This window comes from Colias eurytheme, chromosome 9 (genome assembly GCF_061535395.1).
Source record: "Colias eurytheme isolate Ceu_HAF_F1 chromosome 9, ilColEury1 Martin Lab GWU primary, whole genome shotgun sequence".
Taxonomy (NCBI): Eukaryota; Metazoa; Arthropoda; class Insecta; order Lepidoptera; family Pieridae; genus Colias; species Colias eurytheme.
Window position 1 is genome coordinate 6,301,455 of NC_142988.1, and position 21,601 is coordinate 6,323,055.

The window sequence follows — 21,601 nt, forward strand, 5'->3', positions numbered from 1 at the left end:
AGCCAAGCCACACCTCCGTGCCCGTCGGAGTGGGGAGCGTGAGGTTTTTTTTCGTTACGGAATTTCTGGATTCGGTCCCCGCTGTGGTCCCCGCGCTTAAGTCCCGCAATAGAAGTACTATATTAATATTATTACTTGCTCAGTGTCAATAGAAGCTATGATAGTAGCTTAATAATTATTTATTAACGGAAGTAACTTTATTGCCATAAATGTGGCCATAAATCTGTGCCATAAATAATCAATTTGTTATGTTGGCACACCTGACTTGATTTTAGCGTTTAACTTCCGTTATCCATTTTGTAAAGATGGCGTCGAACTATATGATTTGATAGCTGCATGTTTTAAAGTAATACAGTTTCTAAGTGCTTATTATTATTAAGTTTTATTTTTTATTTATTTTATGGTGTATAGTGTGGTTTGTTTATATTGTTAATTGATAATTGAAACACTCAAAAGGACTCAAGTGTTCATACTACATAGATTCGACGAATCATGAGCAATTACGAAGATGATCAAAGTGAAGACGGAGAATTAGCACGAAGTCCAATTCAGGACGAAATGGATTTCAGGTTAGTAGTTCTTATAAAGTTATTCTATATACAGTTACATATTCCATTACTATTCATGTTCATAGATTTGTCAGGTTATGACAATATGTACATATTCATCTATATTTCAATGTGATATTTACAGACTGTATAACGTTCTTTATTTCTTTTTTGCTAGTTTATCTGACGAGGACCGCGATAACGCTGATTCTTTGATAATTAAGCCGCCTCAAGCGGTTATTCGGTCGCATCGAGACAAAAGGAGTCACAAACGTTCTGGCAAAGAAAGGTACAAAGAAGTTACGAGAAAAGAGAAAAAGCATCTCTATAGGTTAGTATTTTTTTTGTAGGGACTAATATATTATGTTTCATCTATATTGTATATTTATCTTATTATTAATTTTGAATATTAATTTAAGGTCTGACTCAGTGGTCTGGGGATGTACAACATAATTGACTTTTTTCAACAGGGACCGGGATAAGATGGAAAAACCAAAACGTGAGGTTGTTAAACCCATTGAGCGTGATGATGTACCTAAGGACTACTACAGAGATAAACAATACTACAGGGAAAAGGAAGTATACCGCGATAATAAAGACATACGAGAAAAGGAAATGTATAGGGAACGAGAAATAAGAGATAAGGAAGTATATAGAGAAAAGGAAGTTTATAGGGAAAAAGATCCCTATAGGGAAAGAGAGCATTATAGAGAGAGAGAAGTTTATAGAGATAATACATATAGAGATTTAGGTAGACAAAGGGAAGCTTATAGAAGTAAAGAGGCATACAAAGAAAAAGATGTCCAAAGGGATCGTGATTTATATGTTAATAGAGATAGGCAGTATAAGTATACTGAAGCTGAAAGGAAGCATATTGAGGCAGAAAAGCTTGAAAGTACATCACAGAGGTTACAAATAAATGCTAGGTTACAAATGCTGGCTGAAGAAACTAGAGGTTCTCAAAATAATGAAAAAGAAAATAGAGATAAAACTTCTGGAGATAAGGAATTAGAAGATTTAAGGAGCAGAATATTAAGTAAAAGATTGACAAAAGAACTTCAAACACAAGATACTAAAAAACACTCTGATTATGACAAAGAAGTTAGGTCTGATTCCAGTAGACACTCATCTCTAGATAAACAACATTTAGAACGAAAAAACAGATTGATAGAAGCAGGTAAATTTTTATTTATAAGATCACTTTATTGTATCAGAGAACAATTTATAGTTTATACAGTTTACTAAAAATAGAATGATGTTCGTATGGGATTAGCTTATTATATAATTGGCAACACAACTAAGCTAATTAATTATTGTACCTAATCAGTGTTAAATTGTATACAGATGAGTAATTAATTTTTCAAGATATGCATTCAAGTTTTTGAATACAAAATTTAATTAGAAAAATGTATTGTTAATTAAGGAAAATTTCATAGTAAGAGTAGTATAGTAATTTAAATGCTTTTCATATTATACTATTTTAGTAACAAGTATTTTGTCTTTTGTAGAAAGAGAAATGGTTAAAAGAAAACATCAATCGCGAAATGAATTAGAGGCGCGTCGTGAAGACCGTCGTCGACGAGGCAAGAAGCGCTCTATTAGCCCAGATGAAGGCAGAACTAAAAAGAACAAGACAATGCACTCACCAAGCTATGGAGATTCAGTTGTAGAAGTGTCTGACGCTAGTGATGTTGAAATGAAGAGTGACACTCACTCTGAACCTGAAGAAGGTAATTCTGTTTTTATTTTTTTAGGTAAAATTTGGATTTATTTTGCATTTATAATTTTATTTTTAATTTATTTAATTCTTTAAATTATAGAAGTTAAATGTCAGGTATTGGACCCTCAATACTTAATATGTTATTTCTGAGTATTTTAAAACATTTTTTAACTATTATTATTATGAATATTTATAGGTGAACATTCCAATACGGATACCGAAGATGGGAGTACTTCTACCGATTCAGAGTCTGACGCAAAATCAGAGGAGGAAGTACAAGATAGTGTTATGAATGAAAAAGTGGCCAAAGATCGTACAAAGTCAAAATCACCATCTCCAAAATCAATCCATGCAAGCCCCTCATCACATGAAACTAGAAGGTAAATTTTATTTTAATAAAATTGGTTGAGGTCATAAGGAAAATTACTGTAGCAACTTTGTTTTTCTAAACATGGCTGTATTGAGGAAACTATCGCTATTTCCATGTAGCCTTGTTGATTTGCTTGAGAAACCAAAGTCTAATTTTTTGCATTCATCATAATGTTAGTAAGATTATATAAAAATTCTAATTGGCAATTTTTCATCAGGTCACAATCTAGATCAAAAAGTAGGAGTAGGTCCCATTCATTTTCCCCACCGCCACCTGATGAAAATGGGAAAACTCCAGTAGAAGAAGTCAAACCCACTGAGGATGATGAAAGTCAGAGACTCAAAGAGGAGGCCATCAATTCATTGCCACCCTACTTCCCTGCCCTTCAGGTAATTAAATTATATTTTGTAGTAAGACAATATTTACTCTTAAGAAATTTACCATGACAAAATTATATTTTCACAATTGTGATCTAGTTATCATTTATATTATTTAACGGGAGCTTAACTATTATGAGTTATAAATAATGATAATCATCAGATGGAAAAGTCAGTAAGTTACATTTATTTCGATAAATTTTACTTTATAACTGTAACTTAACAGAAACATATAGCAAAATAATGCTTACATGGTTATTAACTAAAAATATTTTATAGGGGTGTAGATCAGTTGAAGAGTTTCAATGTTTAAATAGAATTGAAGAGGGCACATATGGAGTTGTCTATAGAGCTAGAGACAAAACCACTGATGAGATTGTTGCCCTGAAACGGCTCAAAATGGAGAAGGAAAAAGAAGGATTCCCTATCACATCACTAAGGGAAATCAACACATTACTGAAGGTAGGATCACAATCTCAATTTATTAATAATTATAAGCTCACTTGGGCCATCGTAATGCAACATTACTCACTGTTTAAAGGTATATCTTTCAATGTAATGTCTGTTTTAGCTTTAGCTTGTAAGTTTGAGCCGCGCGGAAACGCACTCGATGGCTCACGTGTGTTATTCACTTTATTAATGCAATGTATTTTATTCCTACAGGCCCGGCACCTCTTACCTGAAGAGGGTTGTGCTAGAGGTGTGACCCAATTGCAAGGGTTAACAACTTCGATACACGGGCGGGCCTAAGTATCTTATAAGGGATTTATTCCAGGGGAAAATCTTCCAATGTTCTCTACTCCTACAAATTTACTGTTTTTGAAAAGTAATTTTTCCTACCATTACCCATATTTCTATCAAATATCGACGGTTTTCTGAAATGGCAATACAAACTTTTACAAGTGAAATGAAGCATCACATCTCGACATTAATTAAGGTAACTGTAATATAAATTGTGTGTAAAATAACAGACAGTATTGTACGGAACCTCAATAAGGTATTGACTGCATGACTCCGAAATTACACTTAAGTGATTTATACTGATCACATTTCAATGGCAAGATAAAACTTCATAGATCATTAATTAGGTATTTATTTCATTTGCAATTTAATTGACTAAAGGGTAAGGTACCGTCTATTTTAATTTTCTCTCACTACTAGTTTACATAACTATTATATTTAAAAATTTATTTGAAATTTCATCAAAATCTGTTAAGCCAGTGATTTATTCTTATTCACAAACATGTGTAAAACTTCACAAATTTTCACATATTACCTTGTAGTTAATTGTAGAATATTATGATGACAAAATAAGATAACATTTATGTTTAGTATTAAATTCTTAGCCTGTAGACTTTGTAAATAGTTTATCACATTTTGCCAGTTTTGCACATACAAATGATGGGAAACCCTGGTAGATGCACATAATAATATAGATTTAGAAAAATAAACTTAGGTTTATATGGGTCTAGTTAATATTAACCAAGGTGTCTGGGTATCATTTGAAGATTCCGTCAAACTTAATTTGTACTCGGCGTTTACTCGTAAGGAATGTTGCAAATATTAAGCTTTATATTGAACTGTTCCTATTATTATAATTTATTTGATAAAAATGAAGCGCCGAATGTGTTGCTAAGCGCAAAATTCGAGAACGGCTGAACCGATTTCGAATTCTTTGTTTTTTTTAATTCCTTTAAGTACGAGAATGGTCCTTATGGAGTGAATACGTAAACTAAACCACGAGCGAAGCCGGGGCACACCGCTAGTTATGAATAAAATCAACATATTAAAATCATAAATTTATTTTTTATTTATTTGCAACTAAAAATGTCACAGCAGTTTTGTCTTGCTTGTCAAATAAATAATAGATGGGTTTTAACCGTTGCTGTTTAGATGATTTTAATTCTGATATATTATATGATGGCACAGAAAACTGGTTCTTTTACAAACAGAAAAATATTTCATCCATTATGCTTTACTAGTTTGCATTTATACAAGCGGTAATAAAAAAATTCGCAACACCATTACCCATTCTGTGTTGAAGAGACCTAGGGTAAATGCCGAATATCAATTAAATTTAATGAAATTTTTTAATTTACCCAAAGATCTTGGGTAGTTCTATGTAAATCCAGTTATCATTAAGTTTACTTGTTCTTTTCTTTCTCTATTATTATTAATTATCACCCCAGATTATGTAACATTCAAATCTTGTTCAATTAATGACACAAACTATTTCTTACTAAATACTTCTCCTTTATTCTTACTGTTAATGTTCTTGCTAAAAATTTCTGATTTAATGAAACAAATCTTTTTTTAAATTGCACCGAGAAACGATTACCTAACAATTAGAAGTTATCTCTTAGTTACATATAGCAAAATAATGCTTACACTGGAACTGGATATGTTTAGACATGTATTTATCGGTGCATTTACATCAAACGAACATAGAGCTAGAGCAAGAGCATTCTTCATTTCGTATTCAGTGTTGTTCAGTATTAGAATATTGCGTAGAATCTTTTCGAACGCCCTAAGAACAACGAAAGAATGCTCTACGTCTGTTTACACTAAAAGAATTTGAATAGAATGAGCATTCACTCGTTTGATGTAAATGCACCGTTAGATAAAATATGTGCCTGGTAATTTTTATTCTAATTCTAATTTACTTTATTTGATGGATTGTTCTTATCTATCCTCTAATATATCTTGTTATATAAAATTCTCATTATCGTGTAGGTCAGAGAATCGGACATCTTTTTATACCCCTAAATGATAAGAGTAAGGCATAACAGCGTTTGCCAGAACAACTAGTAATAGATAGTGTTATGTTATGTTAGTCCCGAATTCACATGCATACAAAGGCAACGCCTTCCACCTTTCTGTGCTCTGAAAATTATAACAACGAAGCCAAGGAATAGACCTAAAGTCCAATATAACTTATTTTTTCGACACTGATTGTTATCTATATAACAACCAACTATATAAAAGATTTTAAAATTATACATAACTTAGTAAGCATGCTTAAAGTCATTTTAACGGTATTTGCTCTAGCAATAGCTCTAGCTATTCATATTAACTGCGCCCTAAACATCTATGTTTAGGGCGCAGTTAATATGAATAGTTTCATGCTTGTAGTAACCGATACATATTTTTCAAAATAAAACGTTATTTTAACCAGTTATCAATTTGCTTACATACTACAAGTGTACAAAGGTTTTCACTGTTTGTTTTCTTATATTTGACATTCTTTATAACGAACTTTCTAACTTAACTTATATCCAATTGACTTGAGATTTAATTTTTAAAACTATTTCATAGCTTCATAACCTTGTTATACCTCAGAGGAAATTCCTACAACAGTTGACTTTTTATCACTTTCATTGTGCTATTACCAAATTCATTTAAATTTGATTCAATCAATTCAAAAAATATACACATTAAATGGATCCATCATCTCATAGGCATTTGATTATTGAAAAGTATCTGCTTTTTGAAAGAATGTATTCTATTGTATGATACATAAAAGTGAAGTTTTCTTTAGTCTGTTTATACATGACTACAATAGTCTTTAACAGGCTAGAATTGGTTCTTCAAAATTAAAACATTAACTGGATAAAAGATCTTTCGATAAGGTTGTTATATAATTTTCTTTAGATCCTCCTTTTTTGTAGAAACTTGTATCAGAAAGTTATTTCAATATATATTGTATTAGCTCCCCCCCCCCCCCCGATTCGCCCGTATTGTCTAAAATTTAACAAATTATACATGATAAGCTTCCCCGAGTACTCTTCCTCTATCTATTGGTGAAAACAATGAAAATGGGTGCAGTAGTTTTTGAGATTGCGTCAAACAGATAGACTTTGTTTGGTAATGTGTAGCGATAGAATATAGTTTACTCAAAATAATATTACGTGATATTAACGTGAACTTATCCCCGTTTACTTAAAACTAATAAATAGTGAAAATACTAAAATCTGCCATCATTTTAACATGAATTATTTAAATTTTATATTGAGTTAATGAGAATGACTTTCTTTTACTTTTTAATGTAAGAAAGTTATTCTAATTAAAAAGAAATATTAATTGAATGTGAGCCAATATTTCTATTTTATGTAACATTTTTGTAAACAATTGTTTATAAGCTAAATTATATCTAACTAAATTCCGAGTTTGTATTGCCATATCAGAATTACGATCGATATTTGAACTGGCTTTCCTAAACAATAACTTCGACAACAAAATATATTAGTGCAAGTTCTGTGTTCTTGTAATATACCCTTAAAATACTCCAATAAAGCATAGACGAGATTTCATTTATTAACTAAATAGAATTTCATTAATTACAAGCCCTAGTAAATTAATAATATTAATGAAATTCTATATGCATATATTTTACTCTCCATTTTGTTTTGATGTCTTGAGTTATTTGTAAAATCTGATGGTATTTACTATTTATGCTTATCACCCTAAGTTGATACGTTAGAGTTTAAAGTAGATAATAAGTTAATTTTCTTTAAAATTGTTGTCTTATGTATAAATTAAATTAATCTTTATAATTTTATTTACTTATGACCATCCATAAATGCATAATATTTATATTACTATCACATAGAAAAGTTAATCTTAAATATATTAGTAACTTATATGTTTTTATGGATTGTCTTAAATAATTTAGCAACTTCCCTGGTTTTCAGTGATTATGTACCTTTGTATGTTTTTAGAAATGATTAAATATATAAGAAGTTTATGGAAATTACTAATAAATTATAGTATAAGTGCTTCTACTGGCTATATTCTGCCTTTATTTTTATTATTAACATTAACGATATACTCCATGAAACTCCATTTAACGCCATGGCCGCGCAGATAAGCGACATATTGGTTCGCGAATCGCGAGTCACGCAAAAATTTCGTCACTCATTTTTTGGTCTGATAATTTTTACAATGCTTGAGATAAGTCTATTATTAAGCATGTGACCGTCAGCTGAAGATTTGTTAAATGGGTTTAGTAATAGCCTTGGAAATACGGTAAAAATTCCCTAACACCTCCTCCGACTTGAAATTTGTCAGAAGTCGGCTATTCAAACCACTAACAGTAGATGTTAGTAGATGAAGCAGCTAATGGTCACCATGGTTAATGATACACTTTTCTTAAACATTGTTCTATTTTTAAGTCTGAACGAAATTGGTCATGGAATTTATTGCTGGCTCCCGGACCATAAAGCCATTCCCAAAGAAAAAAAATGTAGACAAGGCCTGCAAGGCACTGTTGAATATTTTCTCTACCTACAAAATTTTTAAGATGAGAAAACTCACAAGCTTGATATAAGGGTCAACCACATATTTATCATATTTTAATTGGCAGCTGTCCCTTCGTAATCCATCGGATTTTATTATATACTAGCTTTCCGCCTGCGGCTTCGCCCGCGTTTTCAAAGAAAAACCCGCATAGTTCCCGTTCCCGTGGGATTTCCGGGATAAAACCTAGCCTATGTTACTCGTGGATAATGTAGCTTTCGAATGGTGAAAGAATTTTTAAAATCGGTCCAGTAGTTTATGAGCCTATTCATTACAATCAAACAAACAAACAAAGTTTTCCTCTTTATAATATTAGTGTAGATTATATATGTACATATAATATTTTGTAAATCTCTTTTATTTTTTGTTTCGGATTAGCCATTCTGCAAAAAATATCATGCTTCTACCACCCGACGGATACACGTTTAATTACCGAATTTAAAATTTTATGTATTCGGATTAAGATGTGGGTTAAGGAACAAAATATTATGCATTTAACATGAATTTCAACATTTAACATGATGTGTTTATTAGGAAGAATCGGATTCTGCCTTAAAAATTTTTACATACCAATCACGCCCTTGACCTTCATCTTATGAACTCAAATTATTATTTAAGAGATAAGTTAAATGTTATATTAATTTTTGTTTATATTTAATGTGGAACTCTTTATTTATTATATATTTATTTTAAATGTTTAAGGTATTATGAAGCTTACAAAAACAATTTATCATTTTAAATTTCAAATTAAGATGAAATCTCAAATCCGTATATAATTAGATTGCTAGTATTTCAATTCATATTATACAATAATATATGGTCAGTATTATTTTATCTGGAATATTAAAATGTCGATTTTGTTTTTCTGTGTGTAGCTATTTTGTTTTTCTGTGTTGTTAGCTGTCATTGTGTTTATAAATACATCCAGATTTTACAAATAACTAACCTTGGAACATGCGCACTTGCAATTGGGTAGCAAAACCATATTTCAATCCAGGATATAGTTTCGAATAATTAGTTGAAGTCAAAGAGTTTTACAATCAACGACTCATAAATAATGCGCAATAGTAGTTATAATGATATAGATACATCATTTTGTTTTTACGATGTTTACATTTTTTGTAATGATAAGATATGTAAATATGATAAACTATGATTTTGCGCACTGTTTATAAGATTTAATGTTTCATTACTGTTTGAATATGCGGAAAATGAATGAAAATTATGAATTCATTTATATCTACTATAACATGTTACTATTTGCCAATACAGACATTAATATAATTATGATGATACAAGCAGAGCTGTGTGATATGTTTGTATATAGTAAACCTGTATGGCAAGCCATCAGTATTCCAAATGAACAATTAGAAATATTAATAATACAATATAGGTCTACCAGCCAATTTGCAAAAGTAGAACTACATTCTATTCATTGAACATTTGTTATATTGTTTTAATTGCTCTTTATTTGGTCTAGAAATAAGGTGCAAGGAATGGAAGAAGAATCTTCACAATGGAAGGAGTTTAGCTTTAGTCCTTTATGTGTACTAATTGGTAGAACGCTATTGTATTGTTTTAGGGCCAGCATCCGAACATAGTCACCGTGAGGGAAATAGTAGTCGGTTCGAATATGGACAAAATATTCATTGTCATGGATTACGTCGAACACGATTTGAAGAGCCTCATGGAAACGATGAGAAACAAGAAACAGGTGTTTCTTCCAGGTAAAAAAGTATTTTAAATAGAGTTATATCGCAATAATTAGAAGCCATTAAAAGGTAGGAATAATTTTAAATTAGGTTCAATTTATTATTATACTTATTTGCGCCAATCGTCCACGCATAATCAGCATAATTCAATATTACGGACATATTCAGTTTTCATAGTAGTTGCAGCATTAAATACCATGGTGGTCATGTACCACACTATAGTTCATACTTCATAGTCCACATTGCATTTTAATAACTATTTAATATTTTCAGGTGAGGTGAAATGTTTGATGACACAATTATTAAAAGCAGTTCACCATTTGCATGATAACTGGATCCTACACAGAGACCTGAAGACAAGTAATCTGTTGCTTTCACACAAAGGAATATTGAAGGTATAATTTTTGTTTTCACAATTTAATATCTCGTGAAATAATTACAAATTTATGAGATATAAATATAATTATTTTTATTTTTTTAGGTGGGAGATTTTGGTTTGGCCCGGGAGTATGGGTCACCGCTTCGCCAGTACACACCCATAGTGGTCACGCTTTGGTACCGCGCTCCAGAGCTATTGCTGTGCTGTAAGGAATACTCTACACCTATTGATATGTGGAGTGTTGGATGCATATTTGCAGAATTTGTTACAATGAATCCACTATTTCCTGGAAAATCAGAAGTCGATCAGTTGAATAGAATATTTAAGGTGAGATATATTTTCAATTGCATAGATAAAATTTGTCTCTTTTGGCGTTTCGGTTATATTTAAAACTTTTTCGATGTTTTTTTGGTGGCTCTCGATCATAGGTAAATTATTTACTTTTATTTATCATTTAACTAGTGTCGTAACAAGTCGTTGTCCGTTGCAGGACCTCGGCACGCCGTCGGAACTACTGTGGCCGGGCTACAAGGAGCTGCCGGCGGTGCAGAAGATGACGTTCGCGGAGCACCCGCCGGGCGGGCTGCGGCAGCGCGTCGGCGCCGACCTGCTCTCGGAGAGCGGCCTCGCGCTGCTGCAGGGCTTCCTCACGTACAACCCCGTGCGTCGCCTGTCCGCTGATGCCGCGCTCGAGCATGCATACTTTAAGGTGCGTGGAATGGATTGTAGGGGTTTCTTGTTGCGATATCGGATGCAGCTTGTGCAGTGTTAAAAATATTTTATTTTGCATGGTATAATTTAATGAAATTTTATATGGTATACAAGTCTCAAGGTATAACAATAAAAGAAGTAAATATACAAGTAGATAAGCTATTTTATGTTTCATGAATCTACGTTTCTTATTGTGGTTTCTAGAGGAATGCAAGTAAGCTTCTACAATTATTATACACTATAAAGCTATCCTATTTATTACTATATTTATATACTCTATGCTTGTATAGGAATATTGTTGTCAAATATTCATGACATTGGCGTAGTTCGTATGTCTGTTCAATGTATATAATATGACAATATTTGCAGGAGAACCCGGTGGCGATCGACCCGGCGATGTTCCCCACGTGGCCCGCCAAGTCGGAGGGCAACCGGCGCACGACGCACAGCCCCAAGCCGCCGGCGGGCGGCGCGGCGTACGCGCAGTTCGCGCGCGCCGACTCGGACGAGGCGCTCGGCTTCCACGTGCAGGCGCGCTCGCTCAACGTGGCGCCCGGCTTCTCGCTCAAGTTCTAGCGCTACTGCCGGCCCCTGCTGCGTCGCTGAACACCAACTATCTATCGACTGTGGTTATAACCAGAACTATTTTGAAGTGCGGAAATCTTGCATAGATACCCTCGGCTCTCGCAATGGAGCAGTCCGTCGCGCTGCTTTGGGCGGAACTGCGTGTACGGTACTCTACCGCGTGTCTCACCCAGGCTACAGCTAGACCTGTTTTAGTGCCCAACATACATGTATGCCCAGTATGTAGTTGCGTATCGTGATATAAAATTCAGTGTTATCACTATTCTATGAAGTTCGAAGTGACGTAGCGTAAAAGGGATATCCATGCGCTAAGTGGCATTGTTGTGAAGCGTGGAGTAGCAGCGTACATACAACTAGAGCATTATACAGCCTATTGTACATATACATGGCTCAGACTTCTACAGTCTATATTGAAAATAATATCTGGACGATCAGAAATTAAGCATTAAAAGGAGGACTTCATTGTAGTTACTAATATTAAAAATTTACTTCTGTTTCCTCTTTCTTTTTTCTTATTAAAATAATATCAATATTCAAGAACGACCGATTGAACCATGTTCTGAGTTGCGACTTAAAGAAGAAGCAGATGTAAGAGAGCCTTAATCACTAGTATGATATATTATGGTATAAACATGAATAATCCTTCAAACAAAACAAAAAAAAAAATCAGCATTTACTTCATGGTACTTTTGAAATAATATACACTAACTGATAAATTGATATGTATGACAAAATATTTTTCTAAGTTATCTGTACATAATATTATTCTCACTTTGAAATTCAAAAGATCTTTCTCACATTGCATTGTTTTGAGTTTTTTTATATTAAATGCATATGTTTATTTTCTCACAGAGAATACCAGCAGAAAAAAAGTGAAATTGTGTTCAATTATCCAAAAACTACTTGTAAACTGTTAAGACTGTATCAAATGTGTAATGTGTAATATAAAATATTGTTCTAAGATGGGAGTACTTACTACGCAAGAATATTTATATCTTTGTATTCGTCAGCAAATTTTTGATTCATATTTTTATTGTATAATCATTATATTATTGTTGTAATATGAATAGCCGAAGAAACAATTAATATTTAATACGGAATATATATTTAATATAATCTATGTTCTTGCATGTAGTTCCAAGCCTTTTGATCTTAAAATACATTTATAATCTTATGAAATATGTCAGCGATTTAAAATACTCGAAACTTGTTTGAATGGTACATACATATTTTTAAAGTGTCAAAATATTTTTCTATATGTAAAAACAGTTTAGGAAATAGATACAAATGTAAATACCTCTTATAAATAATTATTAGCGTTTCTCGAACGATAATTAGATTTAGTATAAAATATGGTATAAAATATACCTATGTTTTGACAGGACATATTTCTTTTATTTTAAATACCAAAGACCCAAACTTACTTTGACCCTGTGAATTTACAAATTTAAAATCAAACGAATGATTTATTTTTCTAAATTTCCTCATATATTTATTTGAATAATAAAACTAACAATGTTCGTCTTGTAACCATTCCTGTAACAACTGCAACTGATTTCCAACTGTGTCACGCGAAGTTCCTCCGGCACTTTTATATTGTTCCACGCTAGATTCCCAAGAAAATACTTTCTCAAGCTCCTCTCGAGATCCAAACTCTGGGCTAATAAAAAAAAAACGATTTCAATATCGAATTATATTTTTAAACATTTTAATAGGTATGCCGTATTTTTTTAAATATGCAAATATTTAACTTATATTTACGTATTGACAACGGACCACTTTGGTCACGACACCTGGTGTTCAAAAAAAGAACTAGTTTTAGTGTGCACTTAAATACACAAGTATATTACCGAATCTATTAAAAATATTTTTTTTTTTAAATTAATAAAAATTCTTTAAAATTTCGTACTAAAAATAAAAGTAGAGTTTATTGTGCGGTGAACGGTTGTGGTAGTAAATCTCATACGAATTTAGAAGTTAGTTTTCATGCTTTACCTAAACCTGGTAGCAGTTTTGTTTGTGTTGAAAATTATTTCGGAAAAAAATAAAAAGTAGATCGATGTAAAGCCTGGCAGCGTGCTTTAAAATTGAAAAATATAAATCCGCATATGAGAGTGTGTTCATTACATTTTCAAAGGAATGATTTTATTGTACCAAGTAAGTTGACAATGTTTAACCTCAAATATAAATGTAAATATAAATCTAAAACTAATTGAAAAATTTGTTTTTCAGGTGTTATTACTAAAAAGATGACTTTAAAAAACATGTGTTCCATCGTGTAATCTACCAAGCTCTGCTAGAGAATCAAATAAAGCTAAAAAAAAATATAGAGGCACGACATCAGCGTCTAGTAAATCGGAGTTTAAAGAAGGATACTGTGAAAAAACATAATGATATTAATGAGGATTCATTAATCCATTCATGATCCAACAAATTGAAAAAAATCATTTATAGAAAACATAAATAATTAAAATTGATGACACTAATTCAATGTAAACTTATGGTTAATTCTTTTGTTGCACACAATACGTAGCCATGTTTTTTAAGCCCCGCCCACTGGTCCGTTGTCAATTATTGTATGTAAGTAATAATAATACAATTATGAATTATTTGAAACAAATATATTGGGTAAATTTTTTACAAGATTCTATATGTGAACAAGGTAAAGAAAATGAAGCAATTTTTGCTAAATCCATACTAATATTATGCTAATATTATAAATGCGAAAGTAACTCTGTCTGTCTGTTACTCAATCACGCCTAAAATACTGAACCAATTTGCATGAAATTTGGTATGGAGATATTTTGATACCCGAGAAAGGACATAGGCTACCTTTTATTGCGAAATATGTACCACGGGCGAAGCCGGGGCGGACCTCTAGTATTACCATATAGCAATGTATTCCTTATGAGGCATGTGTTGTAGATCTACTTCTAAGGCGGCAGCGCGTTTGAGGACGGACCCTACAATATGATGTGCCTTCCGAAATGGAACACCTCGTCGAACGAGCGCGTGAGCGAGGTCTGTAGCTAACATGCTGGAATCCAGTAGGCCAATAGCTTTATCTTGATTAACCTGTTTCAAATTAAATAATTGATAATTAAAAAAAGTAAAAATCAGGTAACTACTATTGTTATCTTAATATAATACTCACAGTCATAGTTCTTATCGTTCCATTCATAACTTTTATGCAGTGCATTAATCTGTCATATGATCTGAACGTTATTTCCTTGTCGACCTGCAAGTCTTTATTATAAGTGCTGGGTAAACCTTTAAGAGTACAACTAAACGAAAAGCTATCCCCTAATAGCATTCCTGCAGCACCTCTCACTAATTCTAAACCATCAGGGTTTCGTTTCTGAGGCATTAAACTTGACCCAGTGGAAAATTTATCGGATAACTGTACAAATCCAAATTCTTGCGTGCTGTATATTATCAAATCTTCCGCTAGTCTGCTCAGATGTACGGAACATAGTGCAGCCCAATTTAGGAATTCAACTAGAAAGAAAGTTATTGAATATTTACGAATTCAAGGAATCTCATTAAAAACTCAAATAGAATAACAAAAAGAAAAAAATACCTATATAATCTCTTGACCCAACGGCATACATAGAGTTAGGTGTGATATCATTGAATCCCAGACTGTGTGCCAGTCTCTCACGATCAATCGGCAAAGCACAGCCAGCTAGAGCACCACTACCGAGGGGGCACGTTGACAGGCGCCTGGCTTGTTCATTTAATCGAGTAACATCGTCTTTTAGAAGCCAAGCATAGCTGAAATTTACATTCAGTGAATATTTTGCACGCCTCATAAGCGAAGCGTTGAGGTGGGTACTACTGTCACTTCGCGCAAAACATCTGATTTTTCAAACTTAAAATGTCTTTATGTATCATACATTGCACTTGTAAGATAATACATACACACACATATTAAGAAAAAACACTATTTTTAACGTTCATGATATTTTTGATGTCATTTTTGTTATTTAAACTAGTTAAAAAACAGTTTAAAAAAGTTCTGTCTTGGACGTCCGTGTGTCTGTATGTGCGGATCCTTTTTCTTGTTAACACGATAGCGACCGAAATACTTTACCTACTAATCGAGTCTTTTTTTTTCTCTTACGCTTGAGTATGCTCAGGAATAGAACCCTTTCATTTTTCAGGGTCTGATTCGATGTGGTTTAATTGTTATTAAATAAACAAAAATAATAATTAATAAATATTTATTAAAAAAAAATTATGAGGCGTGCACTTTTGGATTTTCCAAATTATTTATATACTGCCTTCAGTCCCTTCAGACGGTTATACCCCAGATTTAAATTTTAATCCATCATTGAATCCTTAGTATTCGAATCTGCAGACGTAAATGTGAACTAGACAACTAGTTTCTTTTTAAACACACAAAGAAGGAAATAATTATAACCTTAGCATAAAGTGACTCCATCGTATTGGCTGAGCTCGCTGAAGATGAGTGTAACCCGGTGCAATTACATTTATTTCATCTTCTGCGCGGCTCATCACTACCTTGAAAAGGAAAACGCAATCCATAAAAATCACAATTCTCTAAAAGATAAAAGAATGCAGAAGCAGTCTAGTATTACTTACCGAAATAAGTTGAAGTAGTTCTTTTTTCATATTTTTTAGAGAACTAAGCATCCATAGTTTTGTATCTGTGGCAGACTGGTCATTTCTGCTGCGGGCCGTGTGTAAATGTAAAGCTGCATCACCTGCGTATTCTTGAAGCCGTCTTTCTACGACAGAATGTATGTCTTCTTCTTTATCTAAGAGGCGACCATGAGCATTTAAATCTCTTTCGATGTCGATTTCTACCTAAAATCAAATCGGAGTTTGCAATCATACCTACCTGGCCAGTAGTCTATATGGTTAAAAATGTATCAACGAAAATAGGTGATTTAAATAAACAAGAAATAAAAATACTAACTTTATTCAAACCTTCTATTATAGCATTATAATGATCATTGGAAAGATGATTGCTTTTGTTCAGTTCTTGAGCCCAAGCTCTGCTGCCGCGAATATCCTCCCGAAAGAGCCTACTATCAACTGCTAGGGAATCGTTCAAGTGTCTCAGATCCTGTGAAGCCTCTTCTTCGAAACAACCACCCCATAATTGATATCTATTCTATAAGAAAGGTCAACGTGAATCAATTATTACAATGATTAGGTAGTAGGTAGGTACATAAAATGGTACGATGAAAAGCATCAAACTAGGTTCTATAGAAACTATATAATATAGGTATCTATTGAAAATTTTACTATTTTTTATATTAATTCTTACCTCTGACATTTTTTTCAGTGTGTTCAAGTCAATCTTTACAAAAATATAAATGAAGCAATTTTTGCGCACAATACTTTTGTTTATATTATGATATAGTGGCTGGCTGACTGGGCTTTGTTATTTGTTCACTTATCACAATCGCAGGTTATGAAAGGTTACGATTATGAAAACGACACATCACACAATATTTAAAAGAAATAATTCAATTTCAAATATTTTTGTTTATAAGTAGTAAACTAATATGAAGTTATCAATATCGAGCCAATATCAGATACTAGCTTTCCGCCCGCGGCTTCGCCCGCATTTTCAAAGAAATACAATTATATAATTCCCGTTCCCGTGGGATTTCCGGGATAAAACCAATCCTATGTGTTAATCCAAGTTACCCTCTATATGTGTGCTAAATTTCATTTTTAGGAGGTTCAGTACTATTAGCGTTAAGAGTAACAATTATTAACACACACATACACATCCTCACAAACTTTCGCATTTATAATTTTAGTTATAGGATTAGTTACTAGGTACACACTCGTTTTTTATGTTCATAAACATAAAAAAAAATAAATGAAAAACAATTTACTTATAGCATTTATTCATATAAATTGAAAACATTAAATAAATAAATAAATCAATCAATCAATCAATCAATCAATCAATCAAAATCAATTTACCTCATTAATATTTAATGTGGATAGATATGACACAAATGTTGACGAAGTAAACTCTGCTCTTTTACGCATATCTAATTGGTTTAATGCTAATAATTTATTATTGAATGCAAAAAAAACAAATTGTGTAGAGTTTATCCTTCCAAATGTAAAAAAGGTCAAAAGGGATATCATTTTAAACGGGGAGGTATTATACCCTGTCGAGTCTACTGTTTTTCTTGGTTTGACACTAGATGAGAAGCTACAATGGGGGACCCATGTTGCCACCACCGCTGCTAAGCTCAGCTCAGCTGCATATGCAGTTCGAAGAATAAGGCATCTCACCGATGAAGATACGGCTAGATTGGTTTATTTTAGTTACTTTCATAGCATTATGTCCTATGGAATTCTACTATGGGGCAGGGCTGCAGATATAGAAACTATATTTATATTACAGAAAAGAGCCATACGCTCTATATATAATTTACGTGCTCGGGACTCACTAAGAGATCTCTTTAAGAATATTGGTATCCTCACTGTACCATCACAGTATATATTTAATAATGTTTTACATGTACACAAAAACGCGGACTTACACACAAAAGTAGGAGATAGACACTGTTATGGCACAAGGAATAGAAATAAAATTGAAATGCCATTTTATAGGTTAGCTAAAGTTAAAAATTCATTTATGGGCCAAGGTATACGTTTTTACAATAGAATTCCTCATAGTATTAAAGAGTTTAGTAGTGTTAAATTTAAAACTTATTTAAAAAATGTATTAGTTCAGAGAGCCTACTACAGCATTAAGGAATATATGGAAGATGAAAATCCATGGAGGGTTGTCGCGTAAGAATAACAGGACAGTTCTTTGGCATATTATGATAATATATAATATCAGTATATTATTATTAGTCTGTGATAATATTATGTAGTTACTTAGATGTAAGTAACATGTAATGTAAAATTATATTGTATATGGACATGACTTTAAAAGAGCAACTATGGAGTTTCTTGCCGGTTCTTCTCCATAGATACTGCTTTCCGAATCGGTGGTAAATTTAAAGAATGTAATGACGATTCAAAAGTGCTTCTGGAAGAAGTCTAATTGAATAAATAAATGTTTGAGTTTGAGTTTGAGTTTGAATCAAATGTCTTACAAAGAATTTTACAAAAAAACTGTACAAAACAGCGCTTTCTAGACTAGCCCCTTTCTATAATATTGTATTCTTATAATTAGGCACAGTTAAAATAGTTGGAAGAGTTTGTAATCATCTTATTATGCCTAACTTCCTTTCAGGTTCCTTTCAGGTACTGTAGAAGACCGTCATCACTCATCCGTTCTGTAGTGGACCGTAGTTCATTCTATTTGGAGCAAGGAATCCCCGGTCTCGGCTGCGGCGCGGCATATATTCCTTTCGTTTGATATTGTATTAAGTTTGACTTGGGAGGGATCCATCCTTATTTTTGAAAAGATAGAAAACCGCATTCAAAGATTTTCGAGATCGACCGTTACTTGCCGTTACAGCCATGTGGCAACGGTCGATGTTGTAACTTGTAATACAAAAGATCATGATTTTAGTTGGTTCGATTCCCAGGTGTTGAAAGCAAATTTTCGAAATACATACTTAGTAGAATGCAGTCTTTTTTCTTAAAAAAAATGGAATGTTTCCGTCTAATAAAATTTTCTATCTACAGTATTTAGGGTACCTTCCCATTGTGCTATTACAAATTCTGTAGTGTTTAATTGTGGTTCTGAGGTAATATAAAATATTTTATGCCAGCCATGGAAATATTTCCATGATGCCAGCCTGTGATGCCAGCCAAGCCCGCTATATAGCTTTTATTATACTTATAGCTGTAAAGCTATATATTATAGCCCAATAAAAAGGGACTTCGCCAATGTCCAGTAATTGACAGACTTTAATATTACTTACTTGCTCAGATGCTGAGCAAGTAATCGTCAGATCGTAGACAGAGAAACCAATAGACAAACTGATATCTTATGTCGCATTCACACAAGAAAAAGAGCAACGCCGCGCCGGTGTTGTGTAGAAATGAGAGAGAACGATAATTTTTTTTGTTTCACGGAGCGTGCCACTTTTTTCAAGGTTAGCAAGCTAGTTTGATAAACAAAGTTTGACAGCTAGCTACATACACATAGTTACTATACTTTTTGGCTAGCTATCGTCATCCCTAAAATATATAGTGCATGCTCTAAAGACTAACTAGACTACTGTTTTTAATACCATATAATAATACCATGGTGCGGTGTAGCGTTAAAGGGTGTAAAAGTGATAGTGGAACGAAAATGCCTGGATTGTCTTTTCACTCGTAAGTATACAACTCTTTATCAGTTAATAGGCCTTCATGATATTTTAGCGTGTTAATATATTGTGTATCACGTGCTGTAGACTTAAATACATTGTTTAAAAACCACAAAAATAACAATTATAAATTTTAACCTAAAAAATTTTGTGTCGCCAACTTTTCTACAAATTGTTACCCACTATTATGGTAAATAATAATATATATTCTGCAGTGTGTATTTAATTAAATATCTGAAACATTCAATGGCTTGTTCCAGTTTTCCTGAACCGGATATATTACGACAAATTTGGATTGTAGCTACAGGACGAACAAATTGGAAACCAAAACCATCATCAAAAATTTGCAGCAACCATTTTGAGAAAAAAATGTTGATCCAAAAGAAAAAACTTACAATGCTATACCCTAATGCTGTACCTATTCTGGTAAATATTCAGTTGCATATTAAACTTATCAATTAAGGTTTTTTGAGACTTTTATATGTTTTGTGTTTTTAAATTTAATTACCTGTAGAAAAACATTATTTTGTGCATTTTATTACCAATAAATAACTGAGACTGGCTTCTCTTAGCCTCTACAAAAGCTAAAAACGTAAAATAATATTTCCTATAAACATAATCACTTCACTATCACTACATAGTATGTATAAAACAAAGTCGCTTTCTCTGTCCCTATGTCCCTTTGTATGCTTAAATCTTTGAAACTACGCAACGGATTTTGATGCGGTTTTTTTAATAGATAAGAGTGATTCAAGAGGATGGTTTATATGTATAATAACATCCATTAAATAATAGAGAAGTACTGTTATTTTTGAGGTTTCTAATGTGATGTCGTAAATAATTACATTTGTTCCGCTTACATTGCAAACGCTGGCTGAACCCTACGAGTTTTAACAAAATAATGTACTAAGTAGTCTATCTCTTATGGATAACTCACAATAACTTTTTTTGTCATTTACTTTTTACGACAAATAATGGCTAATTTTCGAAGCGATTTTAACCAAAACAGCATTAACGAATTAAATACTTTGAATACATTGTTCATTTAATATAGATCTATATGGCCCTTTACACCGTATGATTTGAGTGAATATTTTCGAAGATATTACAGATTTAAAAATTTCGGGACGTAGCGTTTGCGTTGGTACCGGCCGGCCGGGCCGCTATGTTTTTATATACAACGTTCACAGTTTTTCTGTAGTGAATTTAGCTTAGATTACAAAATAAAAGACAGATGGAGCGTTGCCGAACTACCGAATAATTTATCGTCATTTCCATAAAGCTATGTGTGCTGTCATTTCGCCGTTGCACTGTACGTACACGGTGCTTCTGTGTGGGTGTTATGTTACCAGATATTGAAAATTTTCCCAAAATTTTCCCCGACTACGGAAGAAAGAGGGTTATGTTTTTCGAGTGTAGGTATGTATGTATAATATTTCTTTGACACGCCCTGCAGTATAAACTGTTGGATCGATTTTGAGTTGTGACTTATGAGGTGTCATTGCAATCATCTGAATTATGAAGGTAGCTGTGGTGGTAGTGACGTAGGCTACATAAATTATTAGCAGTCATGTTTTAATTTTTATTTTAATATAAATTCGGGTTTTTGATATTATTTTATAATATTGTAAAAA

At 32.7% G+C, this 21,601-nt stretch overlaps 2 protein-coding genes across 4 annotated transcripts; one reads left to right on the plus strand and one right to left on the minus strand.

Annotated features, from left to right (window-relative positions):
- The first annotated feature begins 300 nt into the window (after positions 1-300).
- Positions 301-13,081, plus strand: Pitslre (cyclin dependent kinase 11B pitslre). 2 transcript variants are annotated; one of them, XM_090105888.1, is made up of 12 exons: positions 301-569; positions 727-879; positions 1,019-1,725; positions 2,057-2,278; positions 2,465-2,648; positions 2,856-3,027; positions 3,295-3,477; positions 9,893-10,037; positions 10,296-10,417; positions 10,504-10,728; positions 10,892-11,110; positions 11,482-13,081. In XM_090105888.1, exons 1-12 carry the CDS (start codon positions 493-495, stop codon positions 11,686-11,688), a joined length of 2,616 nt encoding a protein of 871 aa, XP_089962014.1. In that variant the 5' UTR covers positions 301-492; the 3' UTR covers positions 11,689-13,081. The 2 variants fall into 2 exon arrangements, with proteins under 2 accessions (XP_089962014.1, XP_089962015.1); XM_090105889.1 differs by lacking the exon at positions 301-569 and having other exon boundaries at positions 752-879; positions 968-1,725.
- An 81-nt stretch (positions 13,082-13,162) lies between these two features.
- Argl (Argininosuccinate lyase) lies at positions 13,163-17,114 on the minus strand. Of its 2 annotated transcripts, none has more exons than XM_090105891.1 (8): positions 16,994-17,113; positions 16,640-16,837; positions 16,303-16,527; positions 16,121-16,221; positions 15,278-15,471; positions 14,852-15,195; positions 14,585-14,772; positions 13,163-13,357 (listed from the first exon to the last, which is right to left on the minus strand). In XM_090105891.1, exons 1-8 carry the CDS (start codon positions 17,000-17,002, stop codon positions 13,207-13,209), a joined length of 1,410 nt encoding a protein of 469 aa, XP_089962017.1. In that variant the 5' UTR covers positions 17,003-17,113; the 3' UTR covers positions 13,163-13,206. The 2 variants fall into 2 exon arrangements, 1 of the variants encoding a protein (XP_089962017.1); XR_016457109.1 differs by having other exon boundaries at positions 13,269-13,357; positions 14,530-14,772; positions 16,994-17,114.
- Between the last annotated feature and the right edge of the window lie 4,487 nt (positions 17,115-21,601).